At 35.7% G+C, this 27004-nt stretch overlaps 1 protein-coding gene across 1 annotated transcript in view; it reads left to right on the top strand.

The window, feature by feature from the left end:
- The window catches only part of EFCAB13 (EF-hand calcium binding domain 13), a 96576-nt gene that overhangs the window by 42911 nt on the left and 26661 nt on the right, over positions 1–27004 (top strand). Inside the window, exons 11-14 of the mRNA XM_070482180.1 lie at positions 343–414; positions 12759–12902; positions 22042–22116; positions 26496–26639. Coding sequence (XP_070338281.1) covers positions 343–414; positions 12759–12902; positions 22042–22116; positions 26496–26639 — 435 coding nt within the window. The remainder of the gene's footprint in view (positions 1–342; positions 415–12758; positions 12903–22041; positions 22117–26495; positions 26640–27004) is intronic.

The following is a 27004-nucleotide window of genomic DNA, read 5'->3' on the forward strand; positions in this document are numbered from 1 at the left end:
CACTTTTCCTTTTTCCTACATCTATCAAGAACTGAGTACCTAACTCAGTCCTTTGCAATTTGTAATAGATATTAAAAAAGCATGGGCAGTGTCTTACTTAGTTTTGTATCCTTGGTGCCTAGCATAGTTCTTGGCACTAGTATGCCCTCAGTAACTGTTGAATGAAATAAACTGACCTAATTTATTTAGAAAGACTTACCTAGGGAGACAGGATATGAAGGAGAAATAGGATGATGATGAAGTGAAGGATAAGTAATTTTTATCATAGTTGTATTAAAATGTGAATTGACCTCATATGCAAAAATACAACAAAATTTTTAATCTAAACTCTTTGTTTTACAGAAAATGGAATGGTGAAGTTAGATGACTTTATGAGTGCTCTCTCCAAGGAGCAGAGTCTTCCTGGATATGATGGTAAGTAGGAAATTTATTTTAAATGATTTGGAGGAAAGAGCAATTAAGTTGAGAAGAACAAGGTTCAACTGAACTGAGTTTGCTTTTTGTATAGAACTTAATAGTCCTGAAACCCTTAGGCAAGCTACTTGGCCAGTTTTTTAAAAACTTGCTGTATCAGGGTAATAATAGCTAATTTACTTATCACAGAGTTATGTGGATTTTACAAACTGAAAAATGCTACATAAATGTACAGTAATAGTAATGATAATGCGGAGGTCAAATAGGTAATTAGCCCCATTATTAGCAATTGATGGGTGATTTGGTTTTTAATTTTTTGTAGGAACTTGTTTGAATGAAATACTGGTTTGGTTTACTTTTGTTTTAGAAAATTTTTAAAAACAGTTCTATTGAGGTATAATTTACATACATAAAATTCACCCGTGCACTAATTCTTATTAAGTTTGTAGAGTCATACAACCATCACCACAATCCAGCTTTTTTTTGCATGCAGTGATTTGTTTTTTTTAATACAAATAATGAAATATTTGTCAGCAAGATTAAAATAAGTAAAAGTTATTAAGGCTTGCTGTTATTTCCTTCTGTTTATTCATATGCTAAAAAAAGAAAGATAAGCTTTTTGTCTCTTCCCAAGATTTCTCAGATAAGGAAAAATTAATCCAAAGGAAGAGACTTCTTTTATAACCTAGATGAAGAGTCTCATGCTAAAAGCTACATTATCATTTGTCATTTCTGATGAATGTAAGTGCTTAAATGTCTGGATTTCTTGAAGACACTATTAGCAAATCAATGTCTAGAATGCTTCACCATGCAATCATTCATTTACCAACTCAGTCATTTTACTGCCGTTTTGTGAAGTAGTGAGTGTCTTGGTCACAGCTGACTCTTCCTCTTTTTTTTTTCTTCCCATTATACTATTTTTTAAACTTATGTTTAATTGTGGTAACTAGTACATGATATAAAATTTACCATCTTAACCATTTCTAAGTATACAGTTCAGTAATGTTAGTGTTAAGTATATTTACACTGTTGTGCAACCAATTTTCAGAACTTTTTCATCTTGCAAAACTGAAATTTTATACCCTTTACGCAACTACTCATCCTTGCCCCTCCAGCTTCTGGCAACCATGATTCTACTTTCTATTTCTGTGAATTTGTCCATTCTAGATACCTGATTGGAATCATACAGTATTTATCTTTTTGTGACTGGCTTATTTCATTTATCGTAATGCTGTCAAGATTCATCCATGAATAAATTTAAAAAATAAGATTCTTCCATGTTATAGCATGTTTCAGAATTTCCTTCCTTTTTCATGCTAAATAATATTCCCTTATATGTTTATACTACATTTTGTTTATCCATCCATCAGTGGACACTTGTGTTGCTTCCTTGTCTTGGCTATAGTGAATAGTGCTGCTGTGAATATGGGCATGCAGATATCTCTTTGGGCTCCTGCTTTCAGTTCTTTTGCATGTACACCCAAAAGTAGACACAATCCAGTTTTGCAACATTTACATCACTCCTAAAAATTCTCTTATGTCAATTTGTAGTTAATCTCCATCCCCTTTCCCAGACAACCACTGATCTGCTTTCTGTCTCTATAAATTTGCCTTTTTTGGACATTTAATATAAATGAAATCAGATAACATGTAGTCTTTTGTGCCTGACTTCCATCACTTTGAATAATATTTTTGAGGTTAATTCATGTTGTAGTATGTATCAGTAGTTCATTCTTTTTTGTTGCTAAGTAAATCTGTATTATATTTTATGGATATACTCCATTTTGTTGATGGTTCACCAGTTCATGGACATTTGATTGTTTTCAGTTTGGGACTGTCATGAATAATGCTGAAATTAACATTTGCATACATGTCTTTCTGTGGGTGTATGCCTTTGTTTTTCTTGGGCAGATTCCTAGGAAAACAGTTGCTAGTCTCCATGGTAAATTTATGTTTAGCTTTTTAAGAAATTGCCAAACTGTTTTCCAAAGTGGCTATGCCATTTTCATTCTCACCAGCAATGTATGAGGATTATAGCCATTATAATAAGTGTAGTGGTATCTCATTGTGGTTTTAATTTTGCATTTACCCAATGATTAATAATATCAAGTATATTTGTACATGCTTACTAGCCATTCATATATGTTTGGTAGAATATGTATTCAAATCTTCTGCCCATTTTTAGAATTCCATTTTGATTTATCTATAGTGTTTTAGAGTATATCTCTTTGTATAGCTTTTTTAGTGGTTTCCCGAGGTGTTACATTATATATACATAACTTATCACAGTCTATTGGTGTTATCATTTACCAGTTCAAGTGAAATATAGAAACCTTATCTTCTTTTATGTCCCTTTATCCTCCCCCATTTATGATATAATTGCCGTAAATATTTCCTCTACGTATATTTAAAACCACATCAGACAGTATTGTAATTTTTGCTTCAACCATCAAACATAATTTAAAAACTCAAGAGGAGAAGGAAAGCCTACCATATTTACCCATATTGTGACGCACTGTTTTCTTTCTTTCTTCCTAATATTCCAGAGTTCTTTGTTTATCTTTTCCTTTCTGTTTAAAGAACTTCCTTTAGCCATTCATAGGTCTCCTGGCAACAGATTCTCTTAGTTTTCTTTCGTCTGAGAACATCTTGACTTCTTCATTTCTGAAGAATATTTTTTCTGAGAATGGGATTTTGGGTTAACAACTCTTTTCTTTCAGCACTTGAAAAATATTGTGCCACTTCTTTCTAGCATCCATGGTTTCTGATGGAAATCCTGTCATTCTCATTGTTTCTTTTTTCCTATTGATAAGGTGTCATTTTTCTTTGGCTGCTTTCAAGAATCTTTTCTTTGTCTTTAGTTTTCATAAGTTTAATTATGATGTGTCTTGGCATGGATTTCTTTGGGTTTATCCTGTATGAGTTGCATGTATTTTTTTGTATCTGTAGGTTAACGTCTCTTGCTAAAAATTTGGGACATGTTCATCCATCATTTCTTTGAGTACCTTTTTGGCCATGCTATCTTTCTCTTCCTCCAAGACTCTGATGACACAAATGTTGGATATTTTTTATATTTCTACAAGTCCCTGAGATTCTGTTCATTTTTTCTGTGTTGTTCATTGGGTGATTTCTATTGCTGTCTTTCAGTTCCTTGATTCTTTGCTCTCTCCCCTCCATTCAGCTGTTGAGTCTATTCCACTGAGCTTTTTATTTCAGTTATTATGTTTTTTAGTTCTAAAACTTCCATTTGGTTTTTCTTGATATTTTTAAATTCTTTGCTGAAACTTTCTATTTCTTTGCTGAGGTGCTCAGTTTTTCTTTTGTTTCAAGTGTGTAACTGCTCACTGAACTGTTTTTGTCATGTCTGCTTTAAAATCTTTGCCAGATGATTCTAACTCCTCTGTCATCTCGATGTTACCATCTATTGATTGTCTCTTTTTGGTCAGTTTGAGATCTCCCTGGTTCTTGAGATGATGAGTGATTTTTTTATTAAACCTTGACATTTTTGTATTATGTTATGAGATTTCTTTTTTAAACTTTTTGTTTTTAGTTGGCTTTCTCTGACACTGCTTTACCAGGGAAAGGGAGGGTGCAACCTCCTTACTGCCAGGTAGAAGTAGAAGTCCAGATTCCCCACTCAGCATTCACTGCAACCCAAGGTGGGTGACATCTCATTGCTACTGGCTGGGGATGGGAGTTCTGGCTCCCCATATGGTCTCTACTGATATGACTGTGGGGGTGGCCTTGTTATTGTTGGGTAATATTGAAAATTCTGTCTCTCCACTAGTCCTGCTCTGCTGCTACCCCAGGAGGAGGTGCAGGAGTGCCTTGTTATTGCTAGATGGGGATAGAAATCCAAGCTCCTCACATGGTCTCCACTGACACTGTGGAAGGGGGCCCTTTTTATTGGCTAGTGGGAATGCAAGTTTGTATATGTCTGTCTGTGTCTGAAGCCTGAATTCAGATATATACACCTTGAGGTTGGAGAATGCTGCCGCCAGTAGAGACTGATTGCTTTGAAATGGGCTATCCTTTGCCTAGACTAGGAAGTTGGTTGTCACACCTTTCATGAGGAAAGTCTAAACCACTTTTTGATAGCTGGAATTGCTGATGCTGAAAGAGAGAATGAATAGATGTTACTGGAGCTGATTAAGTCTTCTACTCCTGCTACTAGTACTAGTGGTAGGGGAGATTCCTGTCCAGGCTATGTTGATACTTTGAGGAAGAAGGAATACACTACTCTCTAAGTGTTATGTTTAGCTAAGAGAGCTTTGCAGTGAAACTGGCCTGTGTTGCTAAGTGTATATAGCACTTTAGATGCACCTGTATCAAAGAAGCATTGTCTGAGTTGAAGCAAGAGAGCTCCATGACAAACTGCACCAGAATCTCAAAAGTATAGCTCTTTATATCCCCTCCACTGCCACTTTCTAGGGCACAATCCCAAGTCTTGGTGGGCTGGATGAGAATGGGGGTACTTATTGGCATCCCAGGAATTAGAACCATCTTTGCCCTTGCTGACTCAAGACGATGGCCAGACTCCTCATTCTGTCTTTCTGTACCCTGCCCTTCTCTGACAGATTACCCTAACTTTGAATTTTAAGAATAAAAGGTTGGAGACTAGTTATCTTCTTTTACCTGGGATCTTTATATAAAATGTTCCACCCTCTCGGCAGATTTCTGCATTCCATGTGGTATTGGATGCATGCAAGCCACTGAAAGAGAAGTGTGTCTGTTACTCTACCTCCAGGTTGGCTGCAAATGACTTTCCACCCCATCTCAAATCTGCTGTCTCTACCTCTAAAGTTTAAAAGAGCTGTTAACTTTTGTTATTTTATTTTGGTGAGAACACTCAACATGAGATCTACTCTCTTAAATTTTTAAGTGTACAATACATTATTGTTGACTATTGGTGCTATGTTATATTGCAGATCTCTAGACTTTATTCATCTTGCTTGACTGAAACGTTTTCCGTTGATTGGTAACTCTCCATTTCCTCCTCCCCCCAGCCCCTGGCAGCCACCATTCCACACTTTGATTCACTGAATTTAACTATTTTAGACACCTCATGTAAATGGAATCATGCAGTATTTATCTTTCTGTGACTGGCTTATTTCATTTAGCATAATGTCCTCAAGATTTGTCCATGTTGTCACATATTGCAGAATTTCCTTTTGTAAAGGCTGAATAGTATTGCATTGTATGTATATACCACATTTTCTTTATCCATTCGACTGTTGGTGAACATATGAGTTGTTTCCACATCTTGGCTATTGTAAATAGTGCTTCAATGAACATAGGAGTGCTAATATCTCTTTGGGATCCTGATTTCAATTCTTTTGGATAAATACCCATCTGTGGAATTGATGGATAATATGGTAAGTAGTTCTATTTTTAATTTTTTGAGGAACCTCCATACTGTTTTCTGTAGTGTCTGCACCATTTTGCATTTCAGCCAACAGTGTGCCAAGGGTTCCAGTTTCTCAACATCCTCACCAATGCTTTTTGTCTTTTGTTTTTTTGATAATAGCCATACTGAGGCAATATCTTATTGTGGCTTTGATTTGCATTTCCCTGATGATTAGTGATGAACATTTTTTATATACCTCTTGGCCATTTGTATGTCTTCTTTGGAGATATATTTATTCAAATCCTTAGCCTATTTTTAAAATAAGGTTGTTCATTTTTCGTTGCTGTTGAGTTGTATGAGTTCTTTATATAGTTTGGAGATTAACCCCTTATCAGATGTATGTTTTGCAGATATTCTCTCCTGTTCCACAGGTTGCCTTTTCACTCTGTTGATTGTTTCCTTTGCTGTGCAGGATGTAGTCCCACTTGTGTATTTTGGGTTTTGTTGCCTGTGCTTTTGGTGTCATATCCATAAAATCATTGCTAAGATTAATGTCATAAAGCTTTTCCTTTATGTGTTTTCTAGGAGTTTTACAATTTCACGTCTTATGTTTAAGTCTTTAATTCATTTTGAGTTAATTTTTGTGTATGGTATAAGATAAGGGTCCAATTTCATTCTTTTACATGTGAATATCCAGTTCTCCCAACATAATTTGTTGCAGAAACTATCCTTTCTCCATTGTGTATTCTTGGCATCCTTTAGAAGATCAGTAGATGTATATGCGTGGACTTTTTTTGGACTCTCTATCCTGTCCCATTTGCCTACATGTCTGTCTTCATGCCAGTACCATACTAATTGATTACCATACCTTTGTAATATATTTTGAAGTCAAGAAGTGTGATGCCTCTAGCTTTGTTCTTCTTTCTCAAGATTGATTTGGCTATTTGGGTTTTTTTATGGTTCCATATGGATTTTAGAATTGTTTTTTTTCCCCCCATTTCATATTTGTGAAAAACGCTATTGAGATTTTGGTGGGAATTTCATTGAATCTGTAGATCACTTTGGGTAGTATGGATCTTTTAACAATATTAAGTCTTACAATCCATGAACACAAGATATCTTGCCATCTGTTTGTGTCCTGTTTAATTTTTTTCATCATTGTTTTCTAGTTTTCAGTATACAAGTCTTTCACCTCCTTAGTTAAGTTTATTCCTAGATATTTTACTCTTCATAGTGCTTTTATAAATAGGGTTGTTTTCCTAATTTCCTTTTCAGGTAGTTCATTGTTAGTGTATAGAAAGACAGCTGATTTTTGTATGTTGATTTTGTATCATGCAACTTTACTGAGTTTATTAGTTCTAATAGCTTTAAAAAGTTTTTTTAATGGAGTCTTTAGGGTTTAATAAGATCATATCATCTTCAAGCAAGGGCAATTTTACTTTTTCCTTGCCAACTTGGGTGCTTTTTATTTCTTTTTCTTGCCTAAATGAGCTGGCTAGGACATTCAGTACTATGTTGACTAGAAATACCAAGAGTGACCATCTGCCTTGTTCCAGATCTTAAAGGAAAAGCTTTCAGTTTTTTACCATTGTGTATGATGTTAGCTGTAGATTTTTCATATATGACTTTTATTATGTTGAGGTTATTTCCTTCCATTCCTAGTTTGTTGAGAGTTTTTATTATGAAAGGGTGTTGAATTTCGTCAAATGCTCTTTCTCTATCTATTGAGACAATTGTGATTTTAATCTTTTATTATGTTAATGTGGTGTATTACATTAATGATTTTTGTAAGTTGAACCATCCTTGTAGCTCAGGGATAAATCCCACCTGGTCGTGGTGTATGATCCTTTTAATGTTCTGTTGGATTCAGTTTACTAGAACTTTGCTGAGAACTTTTGCATGTCTATTCATCAAAGATATTGGGTTGTGGTTTTCTTTTCTCGTAGTATCTTTGTCTGGCTTTGGTGTCAGGGTAATGCTGGTCTCATAAAATGAGTTTAGAAGTATCCCCTCCTCTTCAGGTTTTTGGAAGACTTGGAGAAGATTGATGTTAATTCTTCTTTAAATATTTGGTAGAATTCACTAATGAAGCCATTTGGTCCTGAGTTTTTCTTTGTTGGTAGGTTTTTGATTACTGATTTAATTTCCATACCAGTTACAAGTCTGTTTAGACTTTCTATTTCTTTATGATTTAGTCTTGACAGGTTGTATATTTCTAGGAATTTATCCATTTCTTGTCAATTATCCATTTTTTTGACATATAGTTGTTCATAATGGTCTCTAACAATCCTTTTTATTTCTGTATTATCTGTTGGAATGTCTTCTCTATCAGTTCTTATTTATTTATTTGAATCTTTTCTCTTTTTTTAATTAGTTTAGCTAATGGTTTGTCAATTTCGTTTATCTTTTAAAAAAACAACATTTCATCAATTTTTTCCTATTTTTCTAATTTCTGTTTCATTTATTTCTGCTCTAATATTTATTTCCTTCCTTTTGCTAACTTTGAGAGTTTGTTCTTCTTTTCCTAGTTCCTTAATGTGTAAACTTAGGTCATTTATTTGAGGTCTTTTTTTTTTTAATGTAGGCACCTATTACTATGAACTTACCCCCAAATACTGCTTTTGCTGCATTCCATAGCTTGATATGTTGTGTTTTCATTTGTCTTGAGGTATTTTCTAATTTCTCTTTTGATTTCCATTGACCCAAGAAAAGAAAATGGTTATTCAAGAGTGTGTGGTTTAATCCACATATTTGTGAATTTTCCAGTTTTCCTTCTCTTGGTTTCTAGTTTCATTCTATTGTGGTCAGAAAATATACTTGGTTTGATTTCAATCTTCTTAAATTTGTTAAGACTTGTTTTGTGATCTAATGTGATATATCCTGGAGAATGTTCTGTGTGCACTTGAAAATTGTGTGTATTCTGCTGCCGTTGGGTTGAATGATCTGTATATGTCTGTTAGATCCATTTCATCCATAGTGTTATTCAAGTCCTCTGTTATTTTTTCCCCAGCTTTATTGAGATATAATTGATATATAACATTGTGTAAGTTTAAGGTATGAAACATGGTGGTTTGAAACACACATATATTGCAAAGTGATTACTGTAATAGGGTTAATTAACCCCTCCAACACCTCACATAATTACCATTTGTGTGTGTGTGTTGAGAATACTTAAGATTTAATCACTTAGCAACTTTCGAGTATGTAATATGCTATTGTTAACAGTAGTCACCATACTGTACATTTGATTCAAACTCTGTCGGGATGTTCTGTCCGTTATTGAAAGTGGGATATTGGAGTCTCCTACTACTATTGTATTTCTTTCAGTTCTGTCAATGTTTGCTTTATATACTTAAGTGCTCTGATATTGCATGCATATATATTTTTAATGTTTATATCTTCCTCCAGATTGACCATTTTATCATTATACAATGTCCTTGTTTGTCTCTTGTGATAGTTTTTCACTTAAAATCTATTTTTTATGATATAGGTATAGCCACTCTTGCTCTTTTTTGGTTGCCATTTCCATGGAATATCTTGTTCTATCCCTTCGCTTTCAGCATATGTGTGTCCTTAAATTTAAAGTGAGTTTCTTGTAGACAGCATATACTTGGGTCTTGTTTTCTTTTTAATTTATTTTTTAAATCTATTTAGCCACTCTATTTTGATTGAAGTTTAGTACATTTACATTTAAAGTAATTATTAATAGGGATGAATTTACTATTAACATTTTGATAGTTGTTTTCTGTTTAGTCTTGTAGTTCTTCTGCCTTTTCCTCTCTTGCTGTCTTTCTTTGTGTTTTGACTGTTTTTTTTTTAAGATCGGCACCTGAGCTAACAACTGTTGCCAATCTTCTTCTTCTTTTTTTTCCTGCTTTTTTCTCCCCAAATCCTGTCAGTACATAGTTGTATATTTTAGTTGTGGATCCTTCTAGTTGTGGCATGTGGGACACTGCCTCAACATGGCCTAATGAGTGGTGCCATGTCTGTGCCCAGGATCCAAACCCTGGGCCACCGAAGCAGAGCATGCGAACTTAACCACTTGGCCATGGGGCTGGCCCCAAGTGTTTTGACTTTTTGTATTGATCTTCTTTGATTTGTTTTTCTTTTGTGTAACTTCTACAGGTGTTTTCTTTTTGTGGTTACCTCCAGGTTTACATAAAATATCTTGTAAGAATCTGTTTTAAGCTAGTAATAACTTAAGTTCAGTCACACACAAAAACTACATTTAACTCTCTCCCAACACTTTGTTATTGTTGTCACAATTTAAATCTGTTTATATAGTGTATCTTTTAGCATATGTTTCATTATGGTTATTTTTAATACTTTCATCTTTTAACCTTTAGACTAAAGTAAGTGATTTATATGCCACCATTACAGAATTAGATTCATCTGTATTTGACTATATACTTACCTTTACCAATGAGTTTTATAGTTACATATGTTTTCATGTTACTAATTAGCATCCTTTAATTTCAGCTTGAAGAGTTACTTTTAGCATTTCTTGTAAGACAGGTGTAGTGGTGATGAACTCCCTCAGCTTTTGTTTGTCTAGAAAAATCTTGATCTCGCCTTCCTTTCTGAAGGACAGCTTTCCTAGGTATAGTACTCATGGTTGGTAGCTTTTTCTTACAGCATTTTGAATATATCTTCTACTCCCTTCTGCCCTGCAAAGGTTTCTACCAGGAAATCCACTTATAGTCTTATGGATTTCCTTGTATGTGACAAGTTGCTTTTCTTTTGTTACTTTCAAAATTCTTTCTTTGACTTTTGACAATTTGACTATAATGTGTCTCAATGTGAATTTCTTTTGGTTCATCTTATTTGATGTCCTTTGGGATTCTTGGATCTGGCTATCCATTTCCTTTCCCAGATTTGGGAAGTTTTCAGCCATTATGCCTTTAAATAGATTTTCTGTCCCTTTCTCTCTTTTCTCCTTCTGGGATTCCCATAATGTTTGTATTGGTCCACTTGATGGTATCCCATAAGTCCCTTAAACATTCTTCACTCTTTTTCATTTTTTTTTCTTTTTGCTTTTCTGACTTAATTCTTTTTAGTGACCTGTCCTTGAGTTCACTGATTCTTCTGCTTGATCTAGTCTGCTGATGGGCACCTCTAGTGAACTTTTCAGTTATTGTGTTCTTCAGCTCCATGATTTCTGTTTAGTACTTTTGATATTTTCTATCTCGGTGTGAAATTCTCACTTTGTTCTTGCATTATTCTCTTGATCTTGATGAGCATCTTTGTGAGAGTTATTTATCTATCTATCTATCTATCCATCCATCTATCTATTTATTTTTTATGAGAGTTATGAGACTCTCTGTGTTGGTGTCTGTGCATTAGACAAGGCAGACACCTTTCCCAGTCTCCACAGATTGGCTTTGTACAGGAGAAGACCCCTGTCAATCAGTCCAGTCAGATATTCTTGGGGTCTCTACCAGCTCTTTCCTTCCTCAGGCTCCATGACTGGCAAGACAGATGCTGGTTCTTTGTAAAGCCCTGAAGAAGTTGGGGTGCTGGATGCATGGATCAACTCTTTCCCTCTCCAGGGGTAAACTGAGAGCTGGAATTTTTCATCAGCTCACTTTGTGCTGAGCAAAAGGGAGGATCATAGGCATCTACTGGCCCAAGCCCCTGCCTCTATTCTGCCCCAGACAACTAGACTGTGTTAGATTCATCAGAACTCCAAGATTGGCAAGAGAGAAGCCCGTCTTCTTGGGAGGTCCTTTGGAAAAGTTGGACCACTGGATGTGTGAACTAACCCTTCCCTCCCCTGGATGAAGCTGGGAGCCAGGGGATCCCTTCCAGATCATATGCTGCTGCACTGGGGGCAGGGTCTCCAGCAAGAGAGTGTCCCAGATCTCCATGTTGGCTTCAGTGAGTCTGGTTTTTCATTCTCATGGGGTGAAAGAGCCTTTCAGTTAGTTTCTGATTTCTCACAAAGGGAATTTATCCATGAATTTTTGCTGAATCAGTCTGTTTGTGGGGAGAAGGAGGGTTCAGGGCTTCCTACTCAACTATCTTGCTAACATCACTCCTCAGTTGTTAACTTTTAAGTGAGAATTTTTTTCACCTAAAGATTTCTTTCACAAGGTAGGAACATGTATCTTGCTCTACATATTTACTTGTAAGAATCATCTTTTTAAGGGTCATCTAATTCAGTCATCATTTTGATCATCATTTCTTTGTTTAACAGTCCATAATGACTTCCAGTGACTGCTTGAAGCAGATTAATTACTGATAATGGTTTTAGTGTCCTCCACTGCCCAGTTCCTCATTTCACCTATCCTAATCTTCTATTAGAGAAAACCTATTTGAGTTTAATTTGTCCCAGAGTTTATACACACACACAGACATACCCCTATCAATCTTAATAATTCTGTATATTTGTAAGTAATTTCTTTTAAGAAAGCTTTCATTGCAGTAAAAATTTATCAGTTTAAGTTTAATGAAGGGAATACTGCATTTGTAAAGCATAAATTCCAAAGTATGATAAAAAATACATGTAGGGTAGTTATTTCTGAGTAATAATATTCATGTTTACAGAAGATAAACTAAGATTAATTTACCAAAGTCTGAGCCATGTATTGCTACAAAATCATATCCCAATGTACCATTTGGAACTGAGGGTTTTCTACTTCTGTGTCTGCTACTGAGAAACAGACTACTAGGGAATTTTAAATTGTTAGAGAATTAAATGAGGAAATTGTATATTTTTGTTCCCATGTATTTTTAGTTGTAGTATTGTAACTGCCTGTAAATTGGCACTTCCTAGACACAGAGACTATAACAAAGTAGAATACTATATTTTTGACTGATTTTGTAACTTATTGGTTTTAAGTATTATTAAATATTCTGATAATGCTTTTCATATATAACATTTCTGAAGTTTTTAATATTTTTGTTAATTTATTGTTATGACTAAAGTTCATCTTACTATCAGTGTTTTCTTTTGAACTTGTAATTAATACTTATTAGCATATTGCTTTATTTTCAGTGTTGACTGATGTTGTTAAAGCCATTGATAAAATTAAAGATAAAAATATTGATTGTGAAGATCTGAATGCTTGTCTTCAAAATTTTGGAGTTTACCTTTCTAAACCAGAATTTGAAAAGATCATAGAGTTGACTGAAGCTGATGGTAAGTGATATATTTTCAGAAAAACTGGGTTGACATATCTGAAAAGAGGGTCAGTTTGCTATTTTTTCCCTCAGAATTATGACTTTATTATTTTTATTAGAAAAATAGTACATTAAAATTAAGCCAAAATGGAAAAGTACAAAAATATCTGAAAGTGCAACAAAACACTGAACATCCTATTATCCAGAAATAACCAATATTAATAGTCTTTTCAGATATTTTTTCCTAGGCAAAAGTGCAAACAAAAAGAGAGTAGGTTTGTGATTTTGCTCTGTGACAAAGTAGAAGTCAGGACAAAAGGCATTAAATGGAAGCAAAGGACTCTATTATGTTAAAGCCCGCAATTCATAATAAAGGTACCTGTTTTGGATATCTGTGCCCCTATAACTTAGCAGAAACTTTCCTAAAGGGAAAAGGTGGGAGTGAGGTAAGGTAGACAAGTAGGTGGGGTTATAGATGAAATAAGAATGGCCTTGAGTTAATAATATTTACAGCTAGGGGGAGTACATGAGTGCTCATTACAATGTGCTTTCTGTTTTGTATATATTTTAAATTTTCCACAACAAAAAGTAAACAAGAAATAAGAACCTATCTAATTTAAGTTGTGTAAGACCTGTGAGGAGAAAATAAGACTTTCTTTTTTTTTTTTTTTTTTATTAATGTTATGATGGATTACAAGCTTGTGAAATTTCAGTTGTACATTTTTGTTAGTCATGTTGTGGGTACACCACTTCCCCCTCTGTACCCTCCCCCCACCCCCCCTTTTCCCTGGTAACCACCGATCAGATCTCCTTCTCAATATACTAATTTCCACCTATGAGTGGAGTCATATAGAGTTTGTCTTTCTCTGACTGACTTACTTCGCTTAACATAATGCCCTCGAGGTCCATCCACATTGTTGTGAATGGGCCAATTTCGTCTTTTTTTATGGCTGAGTAGTATTCCATTGTGTATATATACCACATCTTCTTTATCCAATCATCAGTTTCTGGGCATGTAGGCTGGTTCCACGTCTTGGCTATTGTAAATAATGCTGCGATGAACATAGGGGTGCAACGGACTCTTGAGATATCTGATATCAGGTTCTTAGGATAGATACCCAGTAATGGGATGGCTGGGTCATAGGGTATTTCTATTTTTAACTTTTTGAGAAATCTCCATACTGTTTTCCATAGTGGCTGTACCAGTTTGCATTCCCACCAACAGTGTATGAGGGTTCCTCTTTCTCCACAACCTCTCCAACATTTGTCGTTCTTGGTTTTGGATGTTTTTGCCAATCTAACGGGGGTAAGGTGATATCTTAGTGTAGTTTTGATTTGCATTTCCCTGATGATTAGCGATGATGAACATCTTTTCATGTGTCTATTGGCCATATTCCTATCTTCTTTTGAGAAATGTCTGTTCATATCCTCTGCCCATTTTTTGATCGGGTTGTTTGTTTTTTTGTTGTTAAGCAGTGTGAGTTCTTTGTATATTATGGAGATTAACCCTTTGTCGGATAAGTGGCTTGTAAATATTTTTTCCCAATTAGTGAGCTGTTTTTTTGTTTCAATTCTTTTTTCCCTTGCCTTGAAGAAGCTCTTTAGTCTGATGAAGTCCCATTTGTTTATTCTTTCTATTGTTGCCCTCAACTGAGGAGTTACAGTGTCCGAAAAGATTCTTTTGAAACTGATGTCAAAGAGTGTACTGCCTATATTCTCTTCCAAAAGACTTATTGTCTCAGGCCTAATCTTTAGGTCTTTGATCCATTTTGAGTTTATTTTGGTGTGTGGTGAAAAAGAATGGTCAATTTTCAATCTTTTGCATGTGGCTGTCCAGTTTTCCCAGCACCATTTGTTGAAGAGACTTTCTTTTCTCCATTGTAGGCCCTCTGCTCCTTTGTCGAAGATTAGCTGTCCATAGATGTGTGGTTTTATCTCTGGGCTTTCAATTCTGTTCCGTTGATCTGTGGACCTGCTTTTGTACCAGTACCATGCTGTTTTGATCACTGTAGCTTTGTAGTATGTTTTGAAATCGGGGATTGTGATTCCGCCGGCTTTGTTTTTCTTGCTCAGGATTGCTTTAGCAATTCGTGGTCTTTTGTTCCCCCATATGAATTTTAGGATTGTTTGTTCAATTTCTGTGAAGAATGTTCTTGGGATTCTGATTGGGATAGCATTGAATCTGTATATTGCTTTAGGCAGTATGGACATTTTAACTATGTTTATTCTTCCAATCCATGTGCAAGGAATGTTTTTCCATCTCTTTATGTCATCGCCTATTTCTTTCAAGAAAGTCTTGTAGTTTTCATTGTATAGATCCTTCACTTCCTTGGTTAAGTTTATCCCAAGGTATTTTATTCTTTTCGTTGCGATTGTGAATGGGATAGAGTTCTTGAGTTCTTTTTCTGTTAGTTTATTGTTAGTGTATAGAAATGCTACTGATTTATGCACGTTAATTTTATACCCTGCTACTTTGCTGTAGTTGTTGATTATTTCTAATAGTTTTTCTGTGGATTCTTTGGGGTTTTCTATGTATAAGATCATGTCGTCTGCAAACAACGCGAGTTTTACTTCTTCGTTACCTATTTGGATTCCTTTTATTTTTTTTTCCTGCCGAATTGCTCTGGCCAGCACCTCCAGTACTATGTTGAATAGGAGTGGTGAAAGTGGGCACCCTTGTCTTGTTCCTGTCCTCAGAGGGATGGCTTTCAGCTTTTGTCCATTGAGTATGATGTTGGCTGTGGGTCTATCATATATGGCCTTTATTATGTTGAGGTACTTTCCTTCTATACCCATTTTACTGAGGGTTTATATCATAAATGGGTGTTGGATCTTGTCGAATGCTTTCTCTGCGTCTATTGAGATGATCATGTGGTTTTTGTTTTTCATTTTGTTGATGTAGTGTATCACGTTGATTGACTTGCGGATGTTGAACCATCCCTGTGTCCCTGGTATAAATCCCACTTGATCATGGTGTATAATCTTTTTGATGTATTGCTGTAATCGGTTTGCCAAAATTTTGTTGAGGATTTTTGCATCTATGTTCATCAGTGATATCGGCCTGTAGTTCTCCTTCTTTGTGTTGTCCTTGTCAGGTTTGGGGATCAGAGTGATGTTGGCTTCATAGAATGTGTTAGGGAGTTCTCCATCTTTCTCAATTTTCTGGAACAGTTTGAGGAGAATAGGTATTAAGTCTTCTTTGAATGTTTGGTAGAATTCTCCAGAGAAGCCGTCTGGTCCTGGACTCTTGTTTTTGGGGAGGTTTTTGATTACCGTTTCTATTTCCTTACTTGTGATTGGTCTATTCAGATTCTCCATTTCTTCCTGATTCAGTTTGGGGAGATTGTAGGAGTCTAGGAATTTGTCCATTTCTTCCAAGTTGTTCAATTTGTTGGCATATAGTTTTTCATAGTATTCTCTTATGATCTCTTGTATTTCATTGGTATCTGTTGTGATTTCTCCTCTGTCATTCCTGATTTTATTAATTTGCGCTTTCGCTCTTCTTTTCTTGGTGAGTCTGGCTAGGGGTTTGTCAATTTTGTTAATTCTTTCGAAGAACCAACTCTTTGTTTCATTGATCCTTTCTATTGTCTTTTTTGTTTCAATATCGTTTATTTCTGCTCTTATTTTTATTATTTCCCTCCTTCTACTGACTCTGGGCTTTGTTTGTTCTTCTTTTTCTAGTTCCGTTAGGTGTCGTTTGAGGTTGCTTACGTGAGCTTTTTCTTGTTTAGTGAGGTGAGCCTGTATTGCGATGAATTTCCCTCTTAGGACTGCTTTTGCTGCATCCCAAATGATTTGGTATGTCGTGTTCTCATTTTCATTTGTCTCCAGATAATATTTGATTTCTTCTTTAATTTCTTCAATGATCCATTGTTTGTTGAGAAGCGTGTTGTTTAGTCTCCACATTTTTGCACCTTTCTCTGCTTTTTTCTTGTAGTTGATTTCTAGTTTAATAGCGTTATGATCAGAAAAGATGCTTGATATTATTTCAACTCTCTTGTATTTATTGATGTTTGCTTTGGTTCCCAAAATATGGTCAATCCTTGAGAATGTTCCATGTGCACTTGAGAAGAATGTGTAACCTGCTGTTTTTGGATGAAGTGTTCTATATATATCTATTAAGTCCATCTGGTCTAATTTTTCATTTAATTCTATTATTTCCTTGTTGATTTTCTGTCTGGATGTTCTGTCCATTGGTGTTAATGGTGTGTTGAGGTCCCCTACTATTATTGTATTGTTGTTGATGTCTTCTTTTAGTTCTATTAAGAGTTGCTTTACAAATTTTGGTGCTCCTGTGTTGGGTGCGTATATATTTATAAGTGTTATGTCTTCTTGGTGGAGAGTCCCTTTTATCATTATATACTGTCCCTCTTTATCTTTCTTTATCTGTTTTGCTTTGAAATCTACCTTGTCTGATATTAGTATAGCGACACCTGCTTTCTTTTGTTCATTATTAGCTTGGAGTATTGTTCTCCATCCCTTCACTCTGAGTCTGTGTTTGTCTTTGGGGCTGAGGTGTGTTTCCTGGAGGCAGCATATTGTTGGATCTTGTTCTTTGATCCATCCTGCCACTCTGTGTCTTTTGATTGGGGAGTTCAATCCATTTACATTTAGAGTGATTATTGAGACGTGGGGGCCTACCACTCCCATTTTGTGTCTTGTTTTCCGGTTTTCTTCAGTTTCCTTTGTTTCTCGTCCCATGGTTTAATCTGTTCTGATGTAGAGCTGCTACTCTCTGTTGTTGTCCTTCTACTTATCTCCTCTGCTCTTGGTTTTGTAGCCCCTTTCCTTTTTTGGATTTTTCAGGAATGAGGGTTTTCCTGAGGATTTCCTGAAGAGGAGGTTTTGTGGCAATGAACTCCCTTAATTTTTGTTTATCTGGGAAAGTTTTTATTTCTCCATCGTATTTGAAGGATATTTTCGCTGGGTAGAGAATTCTCGGCTGTAGATTTTTGTCCTTCAGATTTTTGAATATATCATTCCACTCTCTTCTAGCCTGTAAAGTTTCTGCTGAGAAATCTGCTGATAGCCTGATGGGGGTTCCTTTGTAGGTTAGTTTCTTTTGCCTGGCTGTCCTTAATATTTTCTCCTTGTCGTTGACTTTTGCTAGCTTCACTACTATATGCCGTGGAGTTGGTCTTCTTGCATTGATAAAGTTTGGGGATCTATTGGCTTCTGTCACCTGAAGATCCATCTCCCTCACCAGATTTGGGAAGTTCTCAGCCATTATTTCTTTGAATAGGTTTTCTGCCCCTTTCTCCTTCTTTTCTCCCTCTGGTATACCTATAATCCTTACGTTGCATCTCCTAATTGTGTCTGATAATTCTCGGAGAGTTTCTTCATTTCTTTTAAGTCTTGCTTCTCTCTCCTCCTCTGCCTGCAACAATTCTATATTGCCATCTTCCAAATTGCTAATTCTTTCCTCCATATTATCGGCCCTACTGTTCAGAGCATCTAGATTTTTCTTAATCTCCTCTATTGTGTTCTTCATTTCCAATATTTCTGTTTGGTTCTTCTTTATCGTATCAAACTCTTTTGTGACATAGCTCCTGAACTCGTTGAGTTGTCGGTCAGAATTCTCTCTTAACTCATTGAGAATCTTAATGATGGCTGTTTTGAAGTCATCGTCATTTAGGTTATATATCTCATTTTCTTTGGGATTGTTTTCTGTGTATTTGTTGCTTTCTTTCTGTTCTGGAGATTTAATGTATTTTTTCATATTGCTTGATGTTGTTGATTTGTGCCTCCGCATGGAGATAGAGTTTAGTTGCTCCTTTCACTTGTTTCAGCTGCTGCGGTGGGAGGAGCAGCTGTTTATATTTCACCAACCAGGAACCCTGTCCGTAGTTGCTAACTGGGCCTGGGCCCCTCTTCGTAGCCACAGTGGCCCTTTGGATTCCCTCCTCTGCCGTGGGGGCCGTCACAGGGGGGCTTCAGGCTGCAGGTGCCTACTGTTGGAGCCCACCTAGATGTGCTCTCTCCTTGGGGTCTGCAACGGTGTTATGGGCTTTTCCAGCGGCCAGGGGTGGGATCACTTATATTTGTCGCTCCGTTGCTGTCGGCACCCACCAAATCTCACTTGTCCTCTATGGGTCGCAGGAGAGCTATTGGCATCTTCTACTGTCTGTGGTTAGTACACCTAGCTATGCTGCTTTTGCCCTGGGGTCTTCCAGCCTTGTGGCTGGCGGCTGGGTGCCTTCTACTGGTGCTGTGCAGAGGCTTTCCCTAAGGCTGCTGTGAGCCTGTAGGGTTTCCCCCTAGGCTACTAAGCTGGGTCTCTGGAACTCTCTCCAGCCCCAGTCCTCTCTGAGATCTCCGGCAATCCCTAGCCTCCCGGGGTGGGCAACGGCAGCTGGGGGTCGCGCTGCCCTCTGGGATTCTCTCCAGGCCTCTCCCGGAGCCGTGAATGCTCAGCGTGGCCCCTCTGCTAACGGCAGACAGAGAGTTTTGTCTGCTGCCTGGCGGAGCTCCGGCGCTTCCCCTCCGGGTCGCAGGACCGGCCTTTGAAAGTTCCCCCCGCCCCGGTCCTCTCCGAGATCTCTGGCAATCCCTAGCCCCACGGGGCGGGCAACGGCAGCTGGTGGTCGCCCCGCCCTCTGGGATTCTCTCCGGGCCTCTCCCGGAGCCGTGAATGCTCAGCGTGGCCCCCAAAATAAGACTTTCTTAAAAGACATTAATGAATACCTAAATAAATGGGAATATTCCCATGTTCGTGGATTCAGAGACCCAAGACTGTCCATTCTTCTATTTATTTATTCAAAGCAATTCTAATAAAACTTTGACATTTTTTCAATGAGCTAATTCTAATGTTTGTGTGCATGAGCAAAGACCAAGAATAGCTAAAACCCTCTTGAAGAAGAAAAACGTGTGTAGGGGTGTGTGTATGTTATGGTGTTGGGGGGAACATGCTCCACTGGATATTAAGCCTCATTATAAAGCTATGGTAGTTAGAACTGTGTGAGAATGGCACAGAGCTAGAGAAATTGACTGATAGAACAAGATAAGGAACTTCCAAACATATCCACACACGTGTGGAAACGTGTAATGAGAGGGCAGATCACAGGGGGATAAGAGGCATCATTTAATAAATGATGCTAAAATAATTAATTATTCAAGTAGAAAAAATAGAATTGGGTCCCTATCTATATACCATATTCAGTAATAATTTCCAGATATGAACAGTAAAAGTTTTAGAAAAAAAGAGGAAAAGTTTTCTGAATTAGAGTTAGAAGGGATTTTTTTAAGGATACAAAATCACTAAGCAGGAAAGATTGACAAATTTGACCACACTAAAATTAAGAACAACTTCTTAAAAAATAATACAAAGAAAATGAAAATACAGGCCACAAACTGAGTGAAGATTATTTGCAACACTTACAACAGCAAAGGATTATTGTGGAGAATGTATAAGGAACCCCTATAAATTAACAACTTAGTAGAAAAATGGCTAAATTACAAAAACAGCCATTTCTAGATGAAGAAACACAGTTACTAATAATCACATGAAAAGATCCTCAACATCATTAGTAATCAGGGAAATGCAAAATTTAAGTCACAATGAGATACCTTTTTATACCCAATAAATTGGCAAAAGTTGTCTGTTAATCTAAGGTTGGTAAATATAGCAAAAGTGGTAAAACAACTTTGAAAAACATTATATAGTATTTTGTAAGGTTTTCATATCCCGTGGCTTAGAAAATCCACTCTTAGCTATAAATCCCAGAAAATCTTTTGAACTAGTGTACAAGGAGACATGTTCAAGAATGTTCATGGCAGCTCTGATCTCAACAGTGAAAAAACAAAAACAAAAACTCAACATGATCATTGACAGAAATGTATAAATAAATTGTGCTGTATGCCACTGGTCTATAATGAAATACTAATGGTGTATACCTTAGTGAAAATCAATTATAGCAATATACTATATGGATGATTCTTAGAAATATAATATTGACTGAAAAGAGCAAGTCTCAGATTGTTATAGCATGATAATTTTTATAGAGCTTGAAAACAAAATTAAGGAATAATTTGTTTATCCTGTTTAAAATTATATGTAATAAAACAAGAGATTGGTAGATTTTAAAAATTCAGTAATGTTCTCTCTGAGGGGAAAGCAGGAGAATGGAATGGGAAAAGCACAGAAGCAGATGCAATGGTATTAATAATGTTTTTCATTTGAGTGGTGGGTTCACAGTGATTATATACGTAACTAATATATGTTACAAATATTCTTTTTATGTATCAAATATAATCATCAAAAATAAGGGAATTTATTGCTTTAGAAAATAACATGTTCCTGTTAGGGAATGTAAATATTAACTCTAACATTCCCCCAGAATATTTCAAGGTCTCCGTTATTTATGTCTCCAAAAATTTGGCTAGGAATACAAAGTGATTTGGTGCTCCTTGAAGTAAACTGCTGAAAGATACTTAATCTTGGGAATGGGGAATAAGCTGTGCTTTATCTTTTACAGCGCTTTAGGAAGAATTTTTTTTTCCTCAGTGGGATAAGCAAAGGACTAGGTTTATTAAATGCTCATCACATCTGTATAAAACCTTTATATGTGGCCTTAGAAAATTCTTAGAAATTTTTTATCCATTCTAACATTGGGATGTTGTGAGGAATTATAAATAATCAAGGAAAGACATTTTCTAGATATAAAACGACTATTAAAATGTTTATTGGTTTCAATAGTATACTGAAGTAAATATATGTGAATGTTAGCCCAGTGTGGAAGAAACCAGGAGTCAAGAGAGCTCGCTTCTAATTCCTGATCTTGCATTTCCTTTTGTGACCTTGGAAAAAAATCACATTATCGTGTTTAAGTGTATTTTTTTTAATATGTAAAGTAACACTAATTCTTCACCTACATATCTTACCGAGTTGTTGCAAGGCCAAGACAAGATAATGAAGTTAAAAGTTAAAAATGTTGTACACTTGTGACTAGAAGTATTTTGATTAATTTTCTTGGTGTTTTCAGTGTTTACTTGTAAATTGAATTGCTTTTCACCCTTATATAGTTTTAGTGTTTAGTATTAGCTGATGGGTATAATTATACTATCTCCCTGGATATATAACTTATTTTACATAATTCAATATTTGTCATAATTTAATACTTGAAGATACTAAGGAAAATGTGTTCTTTTCCCTTTAGAAAATAAAAACGTGAATTTTAAAGAATTCATTGATACTATGATGAGCAACATGGAACGCTTCTCTGAAAAATTATGTATGTAAGAACATCATATCTGGTGCTTTTTGTGGACCAAAAGATTTGACAGATTTTAGAAGCATATAATATACTAAAAGAGCTAGAGCTAGTCATCCTATAGTCATCAGGCAAATAAATGCCTGGCTTAATGCTGATGTGTTTGGCCTTCATTGTCTCCATTACTGATCCCTAAATCTAGAACAACTTGCATGTGCAAATAAATTGAAAACTATCATAATCTTACTTTTTCATCTTCACACTTATTATAAAGAGCTAGACCTAGGTATATGAAATTCATTTTTGGGAAGATTTAAAATTGTCTTTCCACTTTGGAAAAGTGATGCCATCCAGTGACTATAGCTGAGTACTATAATGCAGAATTTCCGGTTTCAGCTGTTTATATTTTTTCCATCTTCCAATTTATTCAGTAACGTTTATTGAGCCATCATTATGTACCAGGCTTTATGTTAAGCTGTGAGTGTGCTAAGATGAAAAAGATAGTCTGATAGTCTTTACCACTAAGAAGCTTACCATGAAGAAATATAAGGTCATATATGTACTTTAAAAAAAATTTTTTTTTTTTTTGGCTAGGAAGATTGGCCCTGAGCTGACATCTGTTACCAATCTTCCTCTTTTTTTTTTTTCCCCTCCCCAAAACCCCAGTACATAGTTGTGTATCCTAGTTGTAAGTCCTTCTAGTTCTTCTATGTGGGATGCTGCCACGGCATGGCTTGATGAGTGGTGTGTAGATCCATGCCCAGGATCCGAACCAGTGACCCCCAGGCCACCAAAGTGGAGCAGGTGAACTTTAACCGCTCGGCCACAGAACCAGCCCCATATATGTACATTTTAAATAGAGTGAAGTTAGTACTTTAAAAATTCGGGCTAAAAGTAGCATTGTATTATTTTGTGCTTACATGTTAGGTAATAGTGCATTTTGAGTAACAGCTATTTTTACTTGATAATATAGATTGAATTAATTTGTCTCCTATACAGGGGAACACAATAGATGAATTGGATGAAGAGATTATTTGCATTGTTAGTCACTTCATTTTTCCTAGGAATTTCAATTTCATGGAGATAAAAAATTTTATTAGCTCAGAATTGTATATTATCTTATTCATATCTGTAGTTATAGTTCCTTTCTCATTCTCAATATTGCATATTTATCTTTATTTCTTTCTCTTTTTTCTTCATCTGGCTGCTCATTTCTTCATCACACTGCTTATTGGCTCTATACCTCATTGGGACCTTCCATCCATTTTCCCCTCTACTTTCTCCTTATCTACCAGTCTCCCCTTGTTTTCACTTTTCCTCCTTATCCATTTGAAATTCTCATCTATATATTTCTAATACTCTAAACTCCCTTGCCCCTCTGTACTTTTGTTGCACCTATCTGATAAAACTCCTAACCCCAAATGAGCCCAATTGCCTGCCTTCTTGTGACTGACAGGATTCCTGGAGAAAATTACACAGCTGAGCAGATTGAACCAGGGTACTACTATAAAATTTTGATTATCAGTGTCTGCTGGCCTCAACACTACCTAGGAGTTATGTGATGTTTTTCCCAGTTTGCTTTTTCTCCCACTCTCTGAAACAGCTATTAAAAATCTCCATTCTTTCAAACTTCCATTCCTACCCAAACCTCTACCCTTCTCACGTTTAGCAGATAACTTTGCCTTTATAGAGAAAATAGAAGCCTGTCTCTGTCTTGAGGACGTTAAGCTATTTCCCAATATTCTCTTGTAAAAGTTTTAAAGTTTTTCTTTTCATATTTAAATCTTTAATTCACCTGGAAATGATTTTTATGTTTGGGATGAAATTGGGATCCAATTAAATTTTTTTCCCATAAGGATAATTAGGTGTGACAGTTTTATATTAATTATTCATTTGGGATTTGTGTACTATGTAAATTGTTTGATTTGGAACCTGACACTTGTATATGATGACCTTGGGATTTAGATTATCATTGGAGATTTTTACCCCATCCAGACCTCAGGCTTTCTTCTTGAATTCCTAAAAAGGTGACTAAAGTGTTTTTAGTCATAATTTTCAGATGGGAAGACTTTCCAGGGTGCTGGCTTTAAGTAAGCATCTCAATGACAACTCTAGACTTCTATCTACCACATAATAATACTAATTATTATTATTATTACATTTATTGAGTGCTTACTATGTACCAGTACTTTTCCAAATGATTTTAATTTATTCAATTCTCATATCAACTCCATTATTATATTTATTTTATAGTTGAGAAAACCAAGGTACAGAAGTTAAAAAAAATCACAAAGCTAGTATGTGGTAGAGTTAAGATTAGAACTCAGGTAGAGCTTATCCTCTTAACTTCTACGCTATACCATCTGACTGCTGTGACATCAGCTCAGGCACATACGAAGTTAATATTTCTTCCTCATTTCTGGCATGTGGTGATTTCTCTTTCTTTTGAGCTTTGCATCCAGTTGTTTAGGCCCAAAAGTTAGGAATCAGTCTTAGTCCCTTTTTTCCCCTTATGGCCCTGGCTCCACTGTTCCCTCTTCTCCTGTTCAATCCATTACCAAATATTGTTTTTCTTGATATTTTTAATTTAGTGTAGAATATATTTTGTGTTGGAGGTTGAAGGAGAATCTGGCTATCCTTAGTCTACTATATTGCCAGTTCTCTCTTTAAAAACACTCATTCAGGTTTTTGAACTTGCCATTCCATACTAGCTTTTCACAAAAAGTTGAATCTCGTCTTGCTAAATTCAGTGGTTAATTTTCTGTCTTCATATCGTTTACCTCTACCAGCTTTTAATATATGTTTTTTCTTGAAAATTCCTCTTCTCGTGTTTTCTGTAACACTATAATCTCCTAATTTCCCTCCCAACTTATTTGCTCTTCCTTTTTTTAAAAAAATGAGATATAATTGACATATACCATTGCGTCAGTTTGTGTACAACATGTTGATTTGATGCTCTCATATATTGCGATATGATTATCACCATAGTATTAACTAATAACTCTATCACGTCACATAGTTACCATTTCTTTTTTGTGGTGAGAACCTTTACAATTTAGTCTCTTAGCAACTTTTAAGTATGTAATATAGTATTGTTAACTATAATCGCAATACTGTGCATTAGATCCCAGAATTTAATTCATCTTCTAATTACAAGTAAATACCCTTTGAGCAACGTCTCCCCAATTCTCCTAGCCCCCAGGCCCTGGTAACCACTATTCTACTCTCTGTTTCTATAACTTCTGCTTTTTTAGATTCCACATATAAGTGAAATCATACAGTGTTTGTCTTTGTCTGATTTATCTCACTTAGCATAATACTCTCAAGGTCCATCCACGTTGTCACAAATGGCAGGATTTCTTTCTTTCTCATGGCTGAATAGTATTCCATTGCATATATGGTCCTGCCTTTTTGGTCTTGTTTGCTGGCTGCTTCTTTTCTGGCTGACTTTTAAATATTAGTATGATCCCAGATTCCATTCTGAGTCCCATTCTCTAAGGTTCTTCCTGAGTAGTCTTAACTGCTTTAAATAATATCTCTATATTTTGACTCCCTATTTATCTCAAAGTTAATGTGTATAAAAAAGAATTCTTGTTCTCCAACAAACTTATTATTTCCCCAGTCTTTCTTATCTCAGTTGTTGACACCACTATCTACCCAGTTGCTCAGGTCTCAAACCTAGGTGTTCTTCATGGTCCCAACCCCCTCAGCCTCTCATTCAGTCCATCACTAAATACCTTCAATTTCATTCTCAAAATACATCCTATGTTCATCGGCTTCCTACTGTCTCCATCACTATCATTCTTGTTGAAGCCACTGTCATCTTTTCCTCTGAACTGCTAGAATGGCTTCCTAACTGCCTGATGCTCCAGAGTCTATTCTCTATGTAACAGCAGAGTGATCTTTTATTTGTTTGTAATAAGATAATTTCACTCCCCTGTTAAAAACCTTTCAAAAGTTTTCTATTGGAATTTTAATAAAAGCAAAACTTCTTTTCATGGTCTGTAGTGGTAGACTGAAGAGGAAGTAGGATCCAGGGAAGAATTTCGGAGGGGGAGATACAGAGCAAAAGCTGTTTGCATGGTTTTATCAGTTGGACATGTTTGTGAATTCAGACTTTTGTAAATTTATAGGTCAATGAAAATTATTCTTTATAATGACTATTCAGGGGTGGCGACACTATAAGTTCTTGAAATATTTCAGAATCTTCAAAGGTACACTAGATTTGACATTAAATATTTTATTGTTTTAATATTTGAAAATTGGCAATTCATTTATGCTGTATTTGTTATTCTTCTTAACCATAAAAACCTCAATTCTTGACTATTCCAGATAATAATTTACTGTATTAACTTCTTGGACAAGCATGTTGTAAAACTTACGCTTTATCTACACTTTAGCATTACCTCGTACTGTTGAAAACCTCCACAATCTCAGCAAAGAGAAGATGACTGTTTCTGACCTGTGGAAAACGCTGTCTGGTTTGAATAGTAATTTAAAAAAAGATGAATTCCTAGCCGTACTAGAATTAGGAACAGTTGGTGGTGAGTATTCCAAATAATAAAATTAAAAGATACGCAAAAATATGGTTTTATTTTCTATCAATCTTTATTTGTTCTTACATCTTGTATTTGGTTGACATGCCAATATATACATTTAGGAAATAAAAAGAAAGCTCAGATTGCTTGGGTGTCCTATAGAAAAAAAATACCAGTACCTAATTGATTATTACTCTAAATTGATCAAATATGCAGTGACTACCTTCAAGTTGTGTAACATGTTATTGGAAAGGGACATATACCAGTGAACACGGAGCTGATTATTAATAAATGTTAAGAGATCTATTCTAGTTTTATACTGACACTACTTAGGATATCCATACTGTTTTGTTGAAATAGGCTTTCATTTA

This window comes from Equus asinus, chromosome 13 (assembly GCF_041296235.1).
Source record: "Equus asinus isolate D_3611 breed Donkey chromosome 13, EquAss-T2T_v2, whole genome shotgun sequence".
Classification (NCBI taxonomy): domain Eukaryota; kingdom Metazoa; phylum Chordata; class Mammalia; order Perissodactyla; family Equidae; genus Equus; species Equus asinus.